Below are 18,822 nucleotides of genomic sequence, written 5' to 3' on the forward strand. Positions count from 1 at the left end.
TCCTAGTATGGTCTGTTATAAAAGGAACAATGCATATATATTTAATTTGAGGGGTATATACAATTTACAGAAATTCAGATCCTTTTTCTCATTCCAGATATTAACATGAAAATTTAGTCTCCTTTTAGTGTAGGGTTACTTAGATCCTACTCCGCATATCCTCCCTGATTACATGCATTCTTTTATTAAATAATATTATTGACTGTTTACTCTATGCCAGACACTGAGATAGGCACTGGCAATATAAAGATAATTAAGACATATATCTGTAGCTTGAAAGCAACTTAAACATCTATTGGGACGGTACTGGTTAAATAAAGTACAGTACATTTAATAGTAAACTATTCCTCAAATGCTAAAGATAATGAAGTTTATTTTATACTGGTATGGTACAGTCTCAAAGCTTTGTTGTTCAGGGGCAAAATATAAGGGAACGTATATACTATATGACCACTTGCATAAGAAAAAAATATATGTATACATACATACATACATACATACATATACCTGTTGGACTAGATTAACTGTGGAAAAATTCAGAAGAAACTGTAACAAGGGCCTAGGAAAAAATTGGATGACTGGAGGACAAGGGTAGAGGAGGGAAACTTATTTCTCATTGTATACTTTTCTGAGCCTTCTGTATTTTGAATGATATTCATTAATTCCCTATTCAAAAATAATAAATTTTAAAAGAAAAATGTAGTCCCACCCTCAGAAACCTTAGCATACAGGCAAGACAGATATATAAGAAATAATGTAATAATAAATATATATATTGTGCACTATGGTAAAATATGTACCTGAAAGAAGGGAGAGGTCATTTTTCTCTAGAGCAGCAATGGATGGGAGGTCAGGGAGTGCTTCATAGAGGAGGTTACTTGAGGAGTAGTAATAGATTAAGGGTTGACTGGTTTCTCCCTGACACTCTGAGGAGGGGCAGCAGCAACATAGTTATAGACAGAAGACATAACCATCTCCTGGAACCTGCTAAACTTACATTTACTATTACAGAACCCAGTGCTAATTCTTGGTATATCTGCCAGCTCCATTTCACCAGCATCTGAACTATATACATTTCTCACCTTTCCTCTTTTCAGTCCCTCCCCCCCTCCCTCCCTCTCCCTGTCTGCCCCTCTTCCTCTCTACCCCTCTCCCTCTCTCCCTGTTTCTCTCTTTTTTTGGTAAGATAAGGGTATGTATATCAACAAATTATGATTCAGTCGCAATTACATTAATTTTTTTATTGGGCAAAGTTGTTGTAGGTAAACCCAAACTCTGTTATTGAAAGAAATATCAGATGTTGCTTAGAGTTGTATGTTAGCACACATTTACAATAATATACCTTTTGTCTGGGCATGCTCACATGAACAATCTTCCCATAGGTGGCAGAGTTACTTCTTTTGAATGGAGCCGATCCGTTACTTAGAAGTGACAGTGGAAAGTGTCCTTTGGATGAGGCCAAAGATTCATGTATGAAGCGTCTCCTTGAGAAATATATTCCTAAACACCAAAAACCAGGTAAGATTAAACTGCCCTGTTATATCTGTTTATCATATTCGTAGAGAGTTACAGAAATTGAATTTAGAATTATAGAAATTAAGTTTCTTTTCCTTCTTAGTTTTGAGAAAATCCATCCAGTGGTGTCCTTGCCCCATTCCTTTAATAAAGCACACTGACTTGTTTGCAAGTGCACATAATGGTAGGACTCTAAAAGAACAAAGAGAACAAAGAGAAATAATATCAAATGTACTTTTCACTGGTGCTTTGCATTGCAAACAGTTAAGAAAACTTTTATAAAGTTCTTTTTTTCCCTGACAATTTTTTGGCTGAATAACATGATATGATGTAAATTATATTTGGCTGTATCTTTCTCGATGAGTGTGGCCAGGATTGTTTATTTCCATTTCTATTCCCTAACAATCTTTTCTTATGGCTGTATTTTTACCCTGTCATCCATTACACTGGTAAAAATTGAACTACAAAAGAACTCGATTTATGGTTGTCAATAAGAAGAATTTACATATATGGCACTTTCTTTATATTCTCCTTAATGTGTCTGTTAGATTTTTGGTAAGATCACAGCATTCTTCTGCTCAAGACCCTGCAGTGGCTCTCCATTTAATCTAGAAGAAATGTCAGTATCCTTATAGTGGCCTACAGACCCCTATATCACCTGTCCACTCTAATTAATTTCTTCTCGTACCATTCTCTACCTCTGTCACTAGACTTCAGTCACACTGGCCTCCTTGCTGTTCTTCAGATGGGCCTCCTCCACCTCCTTCAAGTCTTAGTTCAAATGTGATCTTCTCAGGGAGGCCTAGACCATCCTAGTTAATACTGCTGCAACCTGCCTCCTTCCCACCCTCACTGTACTAGTTATCTATCACTATGCAACAATTACCCAAAATTTAGCATCTTAAAACAACATTTATTATCTCTCAGAGTTTCTGAGGATTACAAGTCTGAAAGCCTTTCAAGTGAGTAACCAGTTCTGGATCAGGGTCTCTAATGGGTTGCAGCCAAGCTCTTAGTGAGGGATGGTCATCTTGAGGCTCAGCTAGGACAGGAAAATCCACTTTCAAGCTCACTCACATGGTTCTTGGCAGGCCTCAGTTCCTCACTGCTTGTTAGCTAGAGGCTTCAGTTACTTGCCACATGAGCTTTTTCCTTAGGCCTGCTGACAGCCTGGCAGCTGGCTCAGAGCAAGTGATCCAAGAGAGAGAATGCACCCAAGACAGAGGCCACAAGCTTTCTATAACTTAATCTTGGAAGTGATATACAACCAGTTCTGCTATATTCTATTTGTTCTAAGTAAGTCACTAAGTCTGGGAAGTTCCACGTTTTGAAAGGAGGAGTATCAAAAATTTTATGAACATATTATTCAAACTGCCACACTCATTCCAATCCCTCTTACCCTACTCTACTATTCTATTTATCCTTTTCCCATAGCACTTAACACCTTCTAACACATTGGACAGTTTGTTTATTTTTTATTTTCAGTCTTTCCCCAAGAATCTAAGCTCCATGAGGGAAAGGATCTTTGTTTAGTCTGGTGATGAGTACTAAAATGCCTTGTATACAGTAGGCATTCAGTAAATATTTGTTGAATAAGTAGTGTGTTAGTCCTTTTAAACACAACAAACAAAACAAATTCTTTACCTTCAAGAGATGTGTATGTGCTTCATTCAATTTTATTAAACTATATTTTATATTTTTAAATATTTATGTATTTGAGAGAGAGAGAGAGAGCACGAGGCAGGAGCAGAGGGAGAGGGAGAAGCAGACTCCCCGCTGAGCAGGGAGCCTGACATGGGGCTCTATCCCAGGGCCCTGGGATCATGACCTGAGCCGAAGGCATATGCTCAACTGACTGAGCCACCCAGGCACTCCATTAAACTATATTTTAATAAAGTTTTCCCTAAAGAGGTAACTGTTTAAATGCTATTGACTAAGGACTAAGACTTGGATTAAAACAGCCTACTTTAGAGGGGAAGAATGAAAGGGGGGAAATCGGAGGGGGAGACGAACCATGAGAGATGATGGACTCTGAAAAACAAACTGAGGGTTCTAGAGGGGAGGGGGGTGGGAGGATGGATTAGGCTGGTGATGGGTATTAAAGAGGGCACGTTCTGCATGGAGCACTGGGTGTTATGCGCAAACAAGGAATCATGGAACACTACATCAAAAACTAATGATGTAATGTATGGTGATTAACGTAACGATAAAAAACAAAAACAGCCTACACTATAATAAAGAGATAACATCATTGATAATTAAAGTCCACCAAGAGGTAATTAATTAATGGTTCTTTAGAACAAAAGACTTCTTCCCCTTTAGCCCAATCTCATCAGAAAATAAGAGGGACAGACTCCACCTTGTTGAGGCCAGGTCTATAAAAGCACATTGAGATAGATTATTATATTCGTATTTATATAAACTGTATAGATTATTGCACTCATATTTACATTTCAAGCTATATGAAAAATTGCAGATACTCAGTTGGAGGCAAAAGTATGTGTATTTTTATGTTTTTTGTTTTGATAATCTGATTAATTGCTTGACTTCTCTATTTTATGGTAGCATGCATTGTTTTGCTCTGCTGAGAGTGCTTTCTCCAGCATTTTAGCCCTTTCTCCAAATCCAGAATCTCCTGTTCACCAGTGCCCACTTCTGACCTATACTTACCCAAGGGAATTTCATTCAGGGAAGGAATCCCAAGCCTTTCTTCTTAGGAGTTAGCTCCCACTCTTCTTTAGGGAGGCAATTTACGAGGTGGGCTGTATTATCGTGCTTCATCAGGTGGTTTGAATATTTCTTAAGTTTGAACTTTCAAAGTCTGTCATTAATTATCAGCTTACTTATCAATATAAATGAAAAAATTAGTTTACTTAAATAAAGAATATCAAACAGAGTATTTGTTTTTAAATTTCAGTTGAAGAGCTTTTAATTATGGGAATGATGGATAAAGGACCTTCCTCATGCAATATATATCTGGTGCTTTTCTGTTGTAGAGTACAATACATCTACTTTGGTATAGGACAAGAGTTCATTCTTACTAATTTTATAGCCTGGGGTAAATTAACACTCTCAGTTTTCTCATCTGTAAATGTGGGCTTATAATATCTACTCCTCTACCTACATATCTGTGGGATTGTTATTGTGAGGATTAGAGTTGATGTATGTAAAATACTTCAATACAGTATCTTACATATGACAGAGCTTGGAGCAACAGAGTGAAAAGAATTACAGCTACATCACTAAAATTCACCACTTCAGAATTTATATCTGTGTAGTTTTTTTTTTTTTTTTAAGTTGGTTATAATAGAGCATATAGACTCTTAAAACTGAGATGGGCATGAAGGAGGGCATGTGGTGTAATGAGCACTGGGTGTTATATACAATTGATGAATAACTGTGCTCTACATCTGAAACTAATGATATACTATATGTTAATTAATTGAATTTAAATAAGATGAACAGAAAAAAAAAGATGTTAGTTGAAAGATGCTTTCTATACAGAAAACAAAACAAAGTGAGAGGGGAGAAAAGCCCCTTTCTTGCTTCCAGATTCTCTTAGGAACCATGCCCCAAATGGTGGTTCCTGTAATACATTCTTCTGCTTTTTTATTTAAAACATTTTTATTTATTTATTTTTTTTAAAGATTTTATTTATCTGAGAGAGAGACAGAGATAGCGAGAGAGAGCAAGAGTGGGGACAAGAGGGAGAAGTAGGCTCCCCACTGAGCAGGGAACCAGATGCAGGGCTCAATCCCAGGACCCTGGGATCATGACCTGAGCCAAAGGCAGACGCTTAGCCCACTGAGCCACCCAAGTGCCCCCTGCTCTTCTATTTAAGAACCAAAGTTAGGAGAAGGCACACAGTCCTTTTTGCTCTTGAAAAATAATAATAACAAAATTAATGATGGAGCATTTTCTTTGTGCCAAGAACTCCTCTAAAGTCTTTACATGGATTATCTTATTTAATCCTCATAACAATTCTATAAGATAAGGACTGTTACTACTTTGATTTTATGGAGCTGAGGCAGAGATGCTAAGAAACTTAACCCAGGGTCACCCAGCTGTTAAGCAAATGAGTGACGATAGAAACTCAGGAATAGGTTCCAGAGACTGTGCTCCCAGCTCCTTTGCTTCATTGAAGGACATTCTGTGTGTCAGCTCTCCTGCATGAGGTGTATAGGTGAATGCCAAGCCTCATTATGTACATTATAATTTGATTGCTGTCATGAAAACTACTCCCAAGAAATAAAATGTTCTTTTTCCCAGCTACATCCCTGTTAAAATATTTTTAAATTTCTAGTTCATAATGTATTTAAAGACTTTTCATTCATTTATTCCTTCCTCTATTAAATAATCATTGAATACCTCCTATGTGCAAAGCACTGTTTCTAGGTTTTTATCTTTTGTGGCCAAATGCATATGTAGGTAACTAATTCCACCTCTAGTATTTTTTAAAAGAGACACTAAAGTACTTTTTTTTTCCTTATTATCAACCTAGGTATATTTTATTCAAACCGTCTTTTTTTGTCTTACTCATTCTCAAGAGCGACCTTTTCCCTGCATGTATGTTTCACTTTTAAGAGAATGAAGCATTCAGGGACGCTTGGGTGGCTTAGTTGGTTAAGCGGCTGCCTTCGGCTCAGGTCATGATCCCAGGGTCCTGGAATCGAGTCCCACATGGGGCTCCTTGCTCAGCGGTGAGCCTGCTTCTCCCTCTGCCTGCCGCTCTCCCTGCTTGTGTTCTGTCTTTCTCTCTGACAAATAAATAAATAAAATCTTTAAAAAGAAAAATAAAGAGAATGAAGCATTCAAACTAGAACCTTATTAAGCAGACATATTAGGAAATGATAATCCAGTAAATTATGAAAGAATCTTGCTTTCTAAAAGTAGTTTGCCAACAGTTGTGTTTCTGGATATATCTATGGGGAATGTTAAAATAGTGAGTTTATTGCCAGCCTTTGGTATTACTTTGTTGGAGCCATATTGCTTTTCCTACAGAAATGTTTTCAGCTTTCTCAAGATAGTATGGGGCTTCTAAAACATAGGAGAACTATCAGTTATAGAATGTTACATGTGCCAATTTGAGTGGAAAATGTTTGCATAATTTCACTTATTTCTCTGGTTTTCTCATGGCAAAGGACAGGTGGGTTTTAGAAATCTAGAGTCTGACCACTGGAGGCTATTTTCTTTGATTTTCTCTTTTTGTTTACAGCTCAAAAGAACAGCACCGACCCATTAGACATAGAGGATGCACACCAGCACAAGGTATAGCTCTGTTTAGCAATAAACATGTTTATGGAATGAACCTGCTGCTTATTTTATAGATAATCAGAGTGGAAGGAAAGATGCCGAAGCATTCATTCATCAGGAATAGTGACTTCACCTTTACTTTTAAGAAACTTTTAAGAATAATTACATGAGAATCAGAGGGTTCTGGGCTGTTAGTTTGCAAAGCAATTGAGTAAATATAGCTTGTCTCGGCACACTGACGTATCAGTAGCCATTTCCTTTGTCCTCCTCTTCATGGAGCCAGGAGGTTTATCAACCATGTCGAATTTCCTCTGGCCTAAGCACAGTACAAGAGCCAAAGGTGTTGATCCATTCCTTCAAATTTTATATGGTGGGCAGTTACTCTTCATCTGGTGCTTGAGTTGTGGTGAGTGAGAGGAAGTGGTGTCCCTGTTTTAATCTTAGCAGCCCACAATAATTTTTTCATGCAGATCAGTTTGGGAGCATATCCCTCTTCTTGTTTTTAAATTCCTTCTTCTGCTGCCCTACCTATAGTCTGTCACAGACACTAGACGAAAGAACTCTCTTAATTCTAGCTGTATCTATATAACAATTAGGAGAGGAGAGTGTCTTGGAAGCATTCTTGTTTGATTATGCTTAAAGCCCATAAAAATTAAGTAGATTAAATTTTTTATTATGCTTAATGAGATTAATACTGCTAAATACTGGCAAAAACAAATTAAAATGTGAAGCAGAAAATACAGATTAGTACACATACTGAGTCTTAGTCTACTACATTTGCCTTTTTCTATTAGTCTTTTTTAAATATCAGGTTGTATATATCCCATCAGGCCCTGTGGTTAGATCAAATCACAAAATTGAATGGAGTAATGGTTTGATTTATCAATAATCCTGAATTAATTGAGTATAGAACTACAGCTGAAAATTAAAGCTAACTATATGTTTTATTTCTTTAGAAACCAAAATTCAGTTCTAAAAATCTCATTGGGTTCGTTTGTAATGAAAATTCCAACAGACAGAAGTCAGAACTTGAAAAAGTTGATAAAGGAAGTAAAGAAGGTTTATTTATAAATAAAGAAGACGTATATGAACCTTACCAAAAAGATTCCAAAGACACAAAATTTGGTAAATCCAAGCATAAACAATCAACTCTTAACGAAATACACTCTACTAGGGGACTCAGAAAGAAGAGTCTTCAGAATGTCAAAGGTCCTAACACAAATGTGTCTAATGATAAAGGAAGAAGAAACACACAACATAAAAGAACTCAAGTGGATGATGCAAAACAAGAAATACACATTCCAAGAAAGATAATAGCTCTTTCTTCTCTCAGAAGAAGAAACAGATTGGTTAATGGTCAGCAAGATAATCTCCAAGCCTTTGATGACCTTCCAGAAAAGTCACATAAACTTTTTAGCCCACCTCTGTCAAGCCTGAAAGATGGATTAGGTAACAATATTGAGGCTTGTTCAATTCCCAGAGAGACACATACCCAGAGCCTAGATTTATCAGATAATCAAGAAATAAAATTCTTAGAATCCACTGACAAAGAGGAAGCTGTTCTTTTCTCAGGACTTTCCTTACAGAAAGAAATCAAGTTACCACTTGTTACTACAGATCAGCAGTCTCATACTCACCAAGAACAGCAGCACATTAGCCCTTATAAATCTCCTGAAAACAGTAACTCAGGTCAAAAAGGTGAGAGCCTTAATAAGTGGGAACATTCTTTTGCATCCTTTATAAAGGAAAATTTTAATAACGTTGATGATGATGATTGCTTTACCTCTGAGAAGACTATAGCATGTAAAAGACTGGTATGTTTTACAGGTTGCAAAAACCACTGTAGTTATAACGAGAATATAACAAATAGAGAAGAAATGGATTTTCATCAGTTTTTCCCTTCTGAAAACCATTTTTCACAGGAAAATGAATTAAAAGAATACAGTCTAACCATACTTCCACAACAGGAAGCTGTTAATCTTTCTGATTCAGATAATACAATAGGTCCTGAACAACATATTGCAAATTATGAACAATGCGCATGTGAAACTTCTTTTGATCACTCACATGGCAATCCTGAGCATACTTCCCTAGCTTGTCCAAGAACATTTTCAACACAGGAAGCTTCAAAGTTGACTAGTCATGTGAAGCCATTCAAAAGGTCTCAAGACTTTAGCTCCAGAGCACCGACTCCTTTAATGGATCAAACAGATACACATATTGTGGAAAAGGTAAATGAGGGAGAAGACACTAAAAGGAATTACAATGATGAAAGCCAGAAAACAAGTTCTTCAAATGGGCCTTCATCCACAGTTGTTAATTCTCAAGTAATAGAAACAACTACAGTTAAAAAAAGGAAACAAGATCTTCCAGAGAGCAAAACCATACATGATACAGTTTTTTATTCCACTGACAATACCAGTAAAGAATTGGCCAACATCTCACAACTTAGACAGAAAGAAGAAAAGGAAATTTCTCATAAACCAGGTATTAGTAGTATATTGCTTGCTTTGTACACATCTCCTGTAGATTTACTTATTTTATAGAAATTTCTAACTGAATTCCGCTGAACTTAGCCAAACTGACAAGAATGAGGACATGTGGACTATAATTTAGGGATATTGTTAGTTAAGTAATATTGTTTACTTTGAAAACCAAACTGTTATTATCAAAGATTATTGCTAAATTGATATTTACAGAAGTTAATAAACAATATTTCTACCAATTTTTATGTTTCTTTTTAATATAGCACTTATTTAATATCAGTTAACCTAACATTTCCATAGCAGGAAATTGTGAGCTCTGTTGATTTCAGTGATTCACTGTATTCCCATCAGAATTGCATCCAGCAAACTTTGTTATATAAAAACATTTTTTATTTATTTATTTTTTTTAAAGATTTTATTTTTAAGTAATCTCTATGCCCAATTAGTGCTCTAACTCACAACTCTGAGATCAAGGGTCATATGCTCTACCAACTAAGGCAGCCAGGTGCCCCTAAAAACATTTTTAAAGGGTTTCATTCCCTTAAAAAACAAATAAATAAAACAAAATAAAATTTAAAAAAAAATCAATCCAGCTAGGAACAGAAATTTGGAACAGTTATGAGGCTAGACTCTTTTCTAATCATATAACCAGTAACGAGAACTGCAACACTGAGGTTGCAAAATGTTTGTTTTTCAGATGAGGAATTAACTAATAATATCAATGGAGATGAAAGCACTATGAGAAATGGTGAGAAAAAAGAAAAAACAAATTCTGAAATTTGCATGTCTAATATCCAAGAACACAAAAAAGTTCAGAATTTCAGAAAAAGGCAAAATTTCTTGAAAGCTACCTGCAGCCAAGGTTTGTATTCCTATACCTGTATAGGTAAAAGTTGACATGATCAAGCCCAGCAATTCTAAACTTTCAGATTTACTGTTGGTTTTTTTTTTTTTTCATTCACTAAGTTATAAGATTATTTCAGCTATATTTTTTAGATTGTTTTACTATAAAGTACCACATGAGAATCTGTTAGTCTTCAGATACATTCTTGTCATGTTTCTGCCTATGACTTCTAGTTTTAAATATTAGAGGAGGTAAGATAAAGAGAGAGACAGCAAGAATATTGAGTGGGGGCAGTGCATCTGAATTTTGCCAGATCCTTTAGATACTTCCATTGAGCCTTTTCACCATAAGGCAAATTAAAGAATGGCCACCGGTTTCTTTTTGTCAGATGAATGAACTGCATGTGTTTGGTAGTATGGACAAGTTAACTATCCTTTAACAGTTCTTGGAGCTAGTTCTGTGGTGAACAATAGGCTAAGCCAGGCCACTTCAGGTTAAATAGTAAATACTGAAAAGTTCATTTATCTATTGTCTGTTAAGAGGTAGGAAGGGGGCGCCTGGGTGGCTCAGTTGGTTAAGCGACTGCCTTCGGCTCAGGTCATGATCCTGGAGTCCCGGGATCGAGTCCCACATCAGGCTCCCTGCTCAGCAGGGAGTCTGCTTCTCCCTCTGACCCTCCTCCCTCTCGTGCTCTCTCTCATTCTCTCTCTCGCAAATAAAAAAAAAAAAAAAAAAAAGAGGTAGGAAGGACACTGGATTAGGCATTCTCTGTGAACCTTCTCCCATTGTCCCCCTCTCATATAATCTAAAGCCCTTCTTATACATCCATCCTGTAGTGGGTTGAATAGTGGCCCTCCAGAACATGTCCATGTCCTAATCCCTGGAACCTGTGATAATATCTTATATAAAAGAGTGAATTTTACCTAAATAGAAAAAGAATCTCTGCAGATGTAATTAAGGATCTTGAGTTTCCAGAGAGTAAAAAAAAAAAAAAAAAATAGATCACATACAAAGTAACTAAAAGCTGAGTATGTCTTAGTAGCATTATACTTTATTAATAAATAATATTGATACCAATTATTAAATATATTATCAATTAATATTTATTAATTTGTTAATAAAGTATAATGCTATTAAGAAGTACTCAGCATTAACTGCAGTGGACTTTATGAAGAAGTTTTTTGTGAAGTTAGTGTGAGTCCTATTTGCTTCCTTTCCAGTTTTTTCTAGATTTTATTTTAAAATTTTAGTTACATGCTATAGAAATTTATGATGACAGTAAAATGGAATAATTTTTGAGTTTTTGCCCCAAAATGTTTACCATGTGCCTACCTTCTTTGCTACAGCACACCATGAACTAGGTGAGAGGATTTGTACCACTCACAGTAACAATTATTGGAGAGATTTTCAATTCAAACTTGCAAACTACAGGTTTGCTGTTTTGGATATTTCATAATTTTAAAATATATTCTCTATATATACATATATAATAAATATATATAATAGATATATCTTTATTCTTTGAATAAAGAATTTCTGAGTACAGATTTGTAAGAGCAGTATGATTTGTCTAGATGTCAGGGGAATGTAGATGTGAGGCTGTCAGTCTCCCCTGTGATTCACGTTAAATAACTGAAGAATCCATCTTTTAGAGAGTAATTCTCTAAACTTTTTATCTCTTGCCCTGAAACTATGTGCCTAGTTGCTGTGGCATTTAGGAAATAGAACAGGGAGAGAGTCTTAAGGTTTAATGCAGTGGTTCTTAAACCTTATCTTGCATCAGAATCACCTGGAAAGTTTGTTAAAACACAGATTACTGGGCTCTACCCCCAGAAAGTCTGAACATTAGGTGTATTATCTTTTAGTGTATTACACATTTGCAAACTTAGCAGTTTAAAACAACACACATTTTTTATCTTATAGTTTCTGTAAATCAGGAATTGGGCGTGGCTTAGGCAGATCTTCTGCTCAGGATATTTCATAGGCTACAATCAAGGTGTTGGCCAAGACTGGGGTCTCATCTGAAGGCTCAACCAGGGAAGGATCCATTTTCAAGCTCATGTGGTTGTTGTCAGAATTCTCTTCCTTGAGGGTTGTGGCCACCTTGTGGTCATCCTCAGTTTCTTCCTTCATGAGCTTTTCCAGTGTGTCCTCTTGGTTCATCAAAACATGCAAGCTGAAGGTGACAGAGCAAGTTTGCTAGCAAGACAGAAAATGTTACAATCTCTTATAACCTAATCAAGGAAGTGAAATACCCTCAATGTTGAGGTATTCTATTGGTTAGAAGCAAATTCTTCAAGAGGAGTGGATGATACAAGGCCATAAATACCAGGAGATGGGGATCATTAGGAGTTACCTTAAAATCTGTCCTCCACAGTAGGCTGTGGGGTGGGCTGGAGAATTAGCATTTCTTTTTTTCTTCTTAATTTCATTTTATTATGTTACGTTAGTCACTGTACATTACATCATTAGTTTTTGATGTAGTGTTCCATGATTCATTGTTTGTGTATAACACCAAGGGCTCCATGCAGTACATGCCCTCCTTAATACCCATCACCGGGCTAACCCGTCCCCCCCACCCCCCTTCCCTCTAAAACCCTCAGTTTGTTTCTCAGAGTTCATAGTCTGAGAATTAGCGTTTCTAACAAGTTTCCCAGGTGACACTGACACTGCTAATCTGGGACTACATTTGAGGACTGCTGGTTTAATGAATATTCTTTTCTGTTTCATCACTCTAATCCTCTACTTTGCCTTCCTTGTGTCTCACTCTGAAGCTTCTTTGATGTGATTTCTACAGAAAATAAATCTCCAGTTTCATGGCTTGGGTATGGGGACCTTGGGTAAGAGGAAAGGTTGCCAGACAATTCAGGGTTGGGGAAGGGAACTTGGAGTCCCAACTTTTGTATATATATACTTTCATTCAGTCTCCATGTTTCTATCCCAGTTCCACAAACACTGCCTTTCACCGCACTTGATGCCCCCAAGTGCTGGGTTTAGGTGGGCTCTCTCCCTAATTCTCTTTGCTGGCATTTGGGTTGAGGCATTTCCCCTACTTCATCAAGTTGGTAAACTCTTCTCCAGCAGTGATTTTCCGGTTCCCAAAAAGTTGTTGAAGTCTTTGTCTTCTATTGTTTCCTCTTCTATTTTCTTTTTATGGTATTAAAAAAAAAATGTTTTACGGGGTGCCTGGGTGGCTCAGTCATTAAGTGTCTGCCTTCGGCTCAGGTCATGATCCCAGGATCCTGGGATCGAGTCCCACATCGGGCTCCCTGCTCGGCGGGAAGCCTGCTTCTCCCTCTCCCACTCTCCCTGCTTGTGTTCCCTCTCTCGCTCTCTCTCTGTTAAAAAATAAATAAAATCTTTAAAAAAAAAATGTTTTACTATCATTTTAGCATGGTTTGGGGAGGAAATTGAGGGGAAAACATGGTCCTTTTTTTTAGCTCCAGTTTAAGTCTCTCTAACTTGTGGTGCAAGAAGATTTTTAGAAAAATCTTTGGATAATGATGTTGTATTGCATGTTTTTTGAAAGAAAAATAATCCATTGGGCCATGGTTCAGTTTTTGGTGTCTTTTGTGATCAGAAACACACTCACTGGGATAGAGAAGAGCTATAGAAAGAGATGTTTTATAAAATCACAATTTGTTTTAAGAAAAATTTTGTCCATTGTTAAAAGACTACTGAGAGTGAAATGAGGGTAGAACTGAAGCAAGTTTGTTTTAATCAAGCTCATGGTAGGGTGACTAAACAGCTGTTGGAATGAATGCAAAGTAATGTACTTAGATGCTCTACAATTCCTTCACAAGTTATATTTTAAAACAGTAATAGCAATGATGATATTGATATATGTTTTGTATAGTGCACCCTACTTAGGATATTTGAGGAGGTTGCTGTGTATTTTCTAAGCTCCTTTGTAATGATCAGCATTTGACAGAAAAGAAGCCTCAGTTTTACTTGGCAAATTTACAGAAGTAAAAACAGCTGGGATCAATAAGAGGAATGCCAGAGGGGAAAGCCAGCTTCATTTGGCTGCCAGAAGAGGACATTTGACTCTGGTGAAGGCTCTAATAGAATCTGGAGCAGATGTGAATCTAAAAGATAATGCAGGTTTGGATTCTTGAAATTTTAATTGTGTTTATAACTTGAACTCACTGAAATACACATTTCATCCACCCTTCCCCGGTTTTGATCCTGGCTGCTAACTTTGAACTGTTTTTTTAAAAATATATTATTTGGTTGAATAGTTAAATTTATCTTGGTTTTCACCAGTTGCTAAAATAACCTCCTCTGAAACAGTTTTTAACATACATGTGGGAGCATTCAGAGGAAGTATACAGAATGGGGAGTAAAGGGAGCTTTATTTAGGTCTTTTTCTTGGAGATCTGAATACTAAACTCTGACTTTGGAGAGAGTGCCAATTTTTTCCCATTTCCCTATCCCTTCTCTTTCTCCTCTCTTTAAGTTATTCATTGTTTCTCTCTTTCCTTATTTTTATTTTCAGCCTCCATTTTTAAATTGATCTAACATTTTGCTTGGGCACAAAAAAATCTTGTGTGAGGAGTTAACAGGGAAAAACTCAAAAGATTGATTTCAAGAATCGTATGTCATTTTAGAGGGATATATGACAGTGCAGTGATACAAATAGGGAAGGCAGACTTGATCTTACTCTATTTTAATATCTGAGTTGAAACAAATTGACATGATTAGTTTTACTCTAGTCCCATTATATTTTATATTCTGTGAGTCTTCTGTTTTGGCCCTTGGATCAACAAATATTTTTGATGAGATTGGTTTTCAAAATTGAAACATTTCAAGGCCATAGTTTTCAATATTATTTCTTGTCTAATACTTAGTATATACATTTGAATCAATATAGATATTCATTGCATTAGTGCAAATAAGCTTAATAATGAAGATAGTACATGAATGTTGATTTGTAAGCAACAGCTTGTTTTGTTTTTTTCTTTTTTCCTTTTTTAGGTTGGACACCACTTCATGAGGCATCTAGTGAGGGATCTAATGATATAATTGTAGAGTTGTTAAAAGCTGGTGCTAATGTTAATTGTGAAAATCTAGATGGGATTAATCCCTTACATGATGCTGCTGCCAACGATCATTTAAAGGTACAGTGCACATCAGACTGGGTTCCTTTTATCTTTTCTCATAAAAATGAGTGAAGAAAATTAAGGTATTTCAAACTGAGCACTAAAGTAATTCCTTAAAATAAATGATTTTTAAAACCTACTTAAAATTTTAAACGAAGATAGGATATTGTGTATAGATTGGAAAATCATATTAACTAATGAATTGTTTTTCCATTGTCTCTACCTCATAAAATTCATATAAGTCAGAATAAAATGAAACGTCTCAGGGTAAACGTAGGCTATAAATCTAATACATTCCATTTTTAATTGTCTTAAATGATTTGCTGTTGTGATAAAAGAGTCTAATTATAGTGATAATATATGTTGACAGATGTTTTTTAACTCAAAATTTCTCAGTGGGTTTGAGGTTTCAAAGAAATGGGTAAAAATGCATGTTCCTGAGGGTTTGTTGTATATTTTTCTCCTTTGTTTTTCTTAATCAGACAGCCATCACAAAAGAAAATTACTAAGGTCATTATTTCAGTAACACTGAATTTCAAATCTAGACCTTAAAATCCTTAAGATTTTTAAACTCATCTTTGACAAATCTGAGAAGACTTTTATTGTTATCAGTAGGCATGTACACTTCAGGACTAATCATTGGCTTTGAAAAAATAGTGAAGGAAACCACCACCAATAACAACATATGAAACCAAGGTTCATATAAAAAATACCTTGAACCCCTCACTAACACCAATTTATCTGTCTCTAGATATTTTTAAGACCCTGGTGATTTTTTGTTAATTTTATGAAAGCATATCCCCACTGTTTTCAGCCTAAAGGTAGTCACATGAAGGAATAGTATTGACTTTATGATTTGCAGCAATAAGAGATATAAACTAATGATTAAGAATAATATCAGAAAGGGGCACATGGGTGGCTCAGTTGGTTAAGCATACAACTCTTGATCTCAGCTCAGGTCTTGATCTCAGCTCAGGTCTTGATCTCAGGGTTGTGAGTTCAAGCCCCGCATTGGGCTCCATCCTGGGCGTGGAGCCTACTTAAAAACAAAACAATATTAATAATACCAGATGGGTGGACTAATGTCCAGAGTGGCTTCTTTTGAGCAAAGAAGCTCTTTGGCCTTTAAGATATTTAAATTAAAAAAGAATCTCAAGGTTATGTGATCATGAAATGGAAGAAGGGAAACAGGAAGAATCATTAAATTAATGAGCTTACTGGTTATATGTACAGGGAAAAGGCCACTTAAAGTGAAACCACTTAAATAAGGGCCAAAATTCTGTAGTAGGAAAATCACATTTTTAGACATTATCCTGAAAAATGCAATATAAAAAAAAGAAAATAAGGAGGTCCCTAATACCACCCCTTCATTTGGGAATTGATTAGAAGGACTTTCAGAACTCAGCATACAGTTGTGCTCATAGCTAAGATTTCTTTTTTCTTTCCTTTTTTTTTTTTTAAGATTTTATTTGTTTGAGAGAGCATAGGCGGAAGGGCAGAGGGAGAGGGAGAAGCAGTCTCCCCGCTGAGCAGGAGCCCCACGTGGGGCTCAATCCAAGGACCCTGAGATTATGACCTGAGCCGAAGGCAGATTTTTAACCAAATGAGCCACCCAAGCACCCCTCATAGCTAAGATTTCTTACAGCAGTGTAGTAAGGATATGCAGCTGACTCATCAGAAAAAAACACAGGTGGAATCTGGAGGTATTTATGTGAAGGCTTTATTAGGCTGTCTTCCTCATGAGAGGTCACTCACAGCTTACCTTTCCCCCAGCAACAAAAATGTCATTTCCATGTTTCCACTCGAGGAAGACCATTAGAAACTCAGTTTCAAAGATTTATATTGGGGCTGTAGGTCATGTAAGCACCCTCTGCCTAGGACATACCAAGATTCCAGACTCCTAAGAGCACAAACCACGTTGCTTGTGTAGAATGTTTAAGCAAAGAAAGCTACCGTTATCAATAGGGAAAGTTTTCTATCAACGTAGGGTACTGTTTACCAGCCAAGTTCATTGATGTCAGCTAAAGGCCGCACCTTGCAAGCAGCTTCTCTGGATAGCAGTCTCAGGCCTGCTGTGTTGACTCATTTCTAAGCAGTATTTTATTTAGGTTCTAATTGCAACATATACTAATTTCTAAAACAGGAAAAGAGTGAATAAAGTTTGCTTTCATGGCCTCATTTTTCTGGCAAAATTGTGTGACAGTACAGGATATACTTCATCTCACACTTGATTTTTCTGTACCATTACCTCAAGGAAGTTCTTTTTGCAAAAATTTTGAGAGGTATAACAAGTTTTTCCTAGGTCTTCTGTCAGTCCTTTTATATTCAAATTCTTATGGTATTTCTTTTTTTAGGTTAACAGTTTTAGGTTAACCAGTTTCTGATTCATCAGTGGCTTCACAGGTGCTTCAAGTATTTCTCCAACATTATTTTAATGTTTGACTTCAGGAAATTTTATATCTGAACATTTGGACTTTGTAATCAATTTGTAGTGTATTTCCATTTTATTGTTAGCTGTTTATAACATTGACCAGTAATAAACTGAACAACAAAGCTGTTGACTTGATGGCTAGGAAAGATGCCATGTTAGTAAGGAGGGAGGTTATTTGGGTAACATTTTGTAAATGGTTTTCATGAGTGAGAACTTTCCTATTTTGAAGACTCTAGCTTCCTTTATAACAATTTGGTAACTTGAAGGGACAGAGAAAATGATTACTCAGATATAGAGGACCTTCTGTAAAAATAAATGTCAAGAGCTAAAATTAACCACAGAAGATAGAAGGGGAGCTTGGTTTAGTGGATAAGACACTGAACTAGGTATTGGAAAGCCCGAGTTCTAGGCCTAGTTCTGCTTGAGAAAGATATAAATATCTTTACCCCTGAAAAAGGAAATTGATCTAGAGTTGTGCTGTCCTGTACAGCTGTACTGTAGCCATTAGGCACATGTAGGTATTTTAATTTAAATTATTTAAAATTAATTAAATTTAAAAATCAATTCTTCAGTTGCATTAGCCATATTTGAAGTACTCAGTAGCTGCATGTATCATACTGTATTGGAAGTGGGTACCATGGTGGAAATGTACATTAGAATGCTTCCATTGTCACAGAAAATTCTGTTGGACAGCTATGGTCTAGAGCAGGGATTGATAAATATTTCTTGTAAAGAGCTAGACAATAAACAGTTTAGTTTTCCTGGGCCACACAGTCTGTATCGTAGCTACTCAACTGTTGTAGTGAAAAAGCAGTCATAGACAATATGTAAATGAGTAAGTATGGATATGGTCAAATAAAACTTTATTTATAAAATCAGACAGCAGACTGGATTTGGCCCATGGGCCAGAGTTTGCTATTGCTTGATCTAAAGAATCACTTGAGTGTCTTCACATAAGTGGCAGTATAGACGAAGTTTGCATTTAGAGTAAACTTCCACATCAATATTGCCTTTATTTTAAGGAGAAATGTTTTATTTGAAAAGAAGGAAGTAGTATTTTTAAGGATATTTTCGTTCCTTGGATACTGATACATTGCCAACATCTTTCCTCATATCTTCATTAATTTTCCTTCCATGTGACAGTTCTTCTATCATTGGCTCATTTTACTTCTAATTTCTTCACTTTTGTCT

At 36.2% G+C, this 18,822-nt stretch overlaps 1 protein-coding gene across 1 annotated transcript in view; it reads left to right on the forward strand.

Moving 5' to 3' along the window:
- Positions 1-18,822, forward strand: part of ANKRD31 (ankyrin repeat domain 31) — a 143,569-nt gene that overhangs the window by 65,968 nt on the left and 58,779 nt on the right. Inside the window, exons 13-18 of the mRNA XM_078067181.1 lie at positions 1,383-1,518; positions 6,731-6,783; positions 7,725-9,255; positions 9,952-10,116; positions 14,020-14,202; positions 15,076-15,218. Coding sequence (XP_077923307.1) covers positions 1,383-1,518; positions 6,731-6,783; positions 7,725-9,255; positions 9,952-10,116; positions 14,020-14,202; positions 15,076-15,218 — 2,211 coding nt within the window. The remainder of the gene's footprint in view (positions 1-1,382; positions 1,519-6,730; positions 6,784-7,724; positions 9,256-9,951; positions 10,117-14,019; positions 14,203-15,075; positions 15,219-18,822) is intronic.

Source organism: Halichoerus grypus, chromosome 2 (assembly GCF_964656455.1).
Source record: "Halichoerus grypus chromosome 2, mHalGry1.hap1.1, whole genome shotgun sequence".
Classification (NCBI taxonomy): Eukaryota; Metazoa; Chordata; class Mammalia; order Carnivora; family Phocidae; genus Halichoerus; species Halichoerus grypus.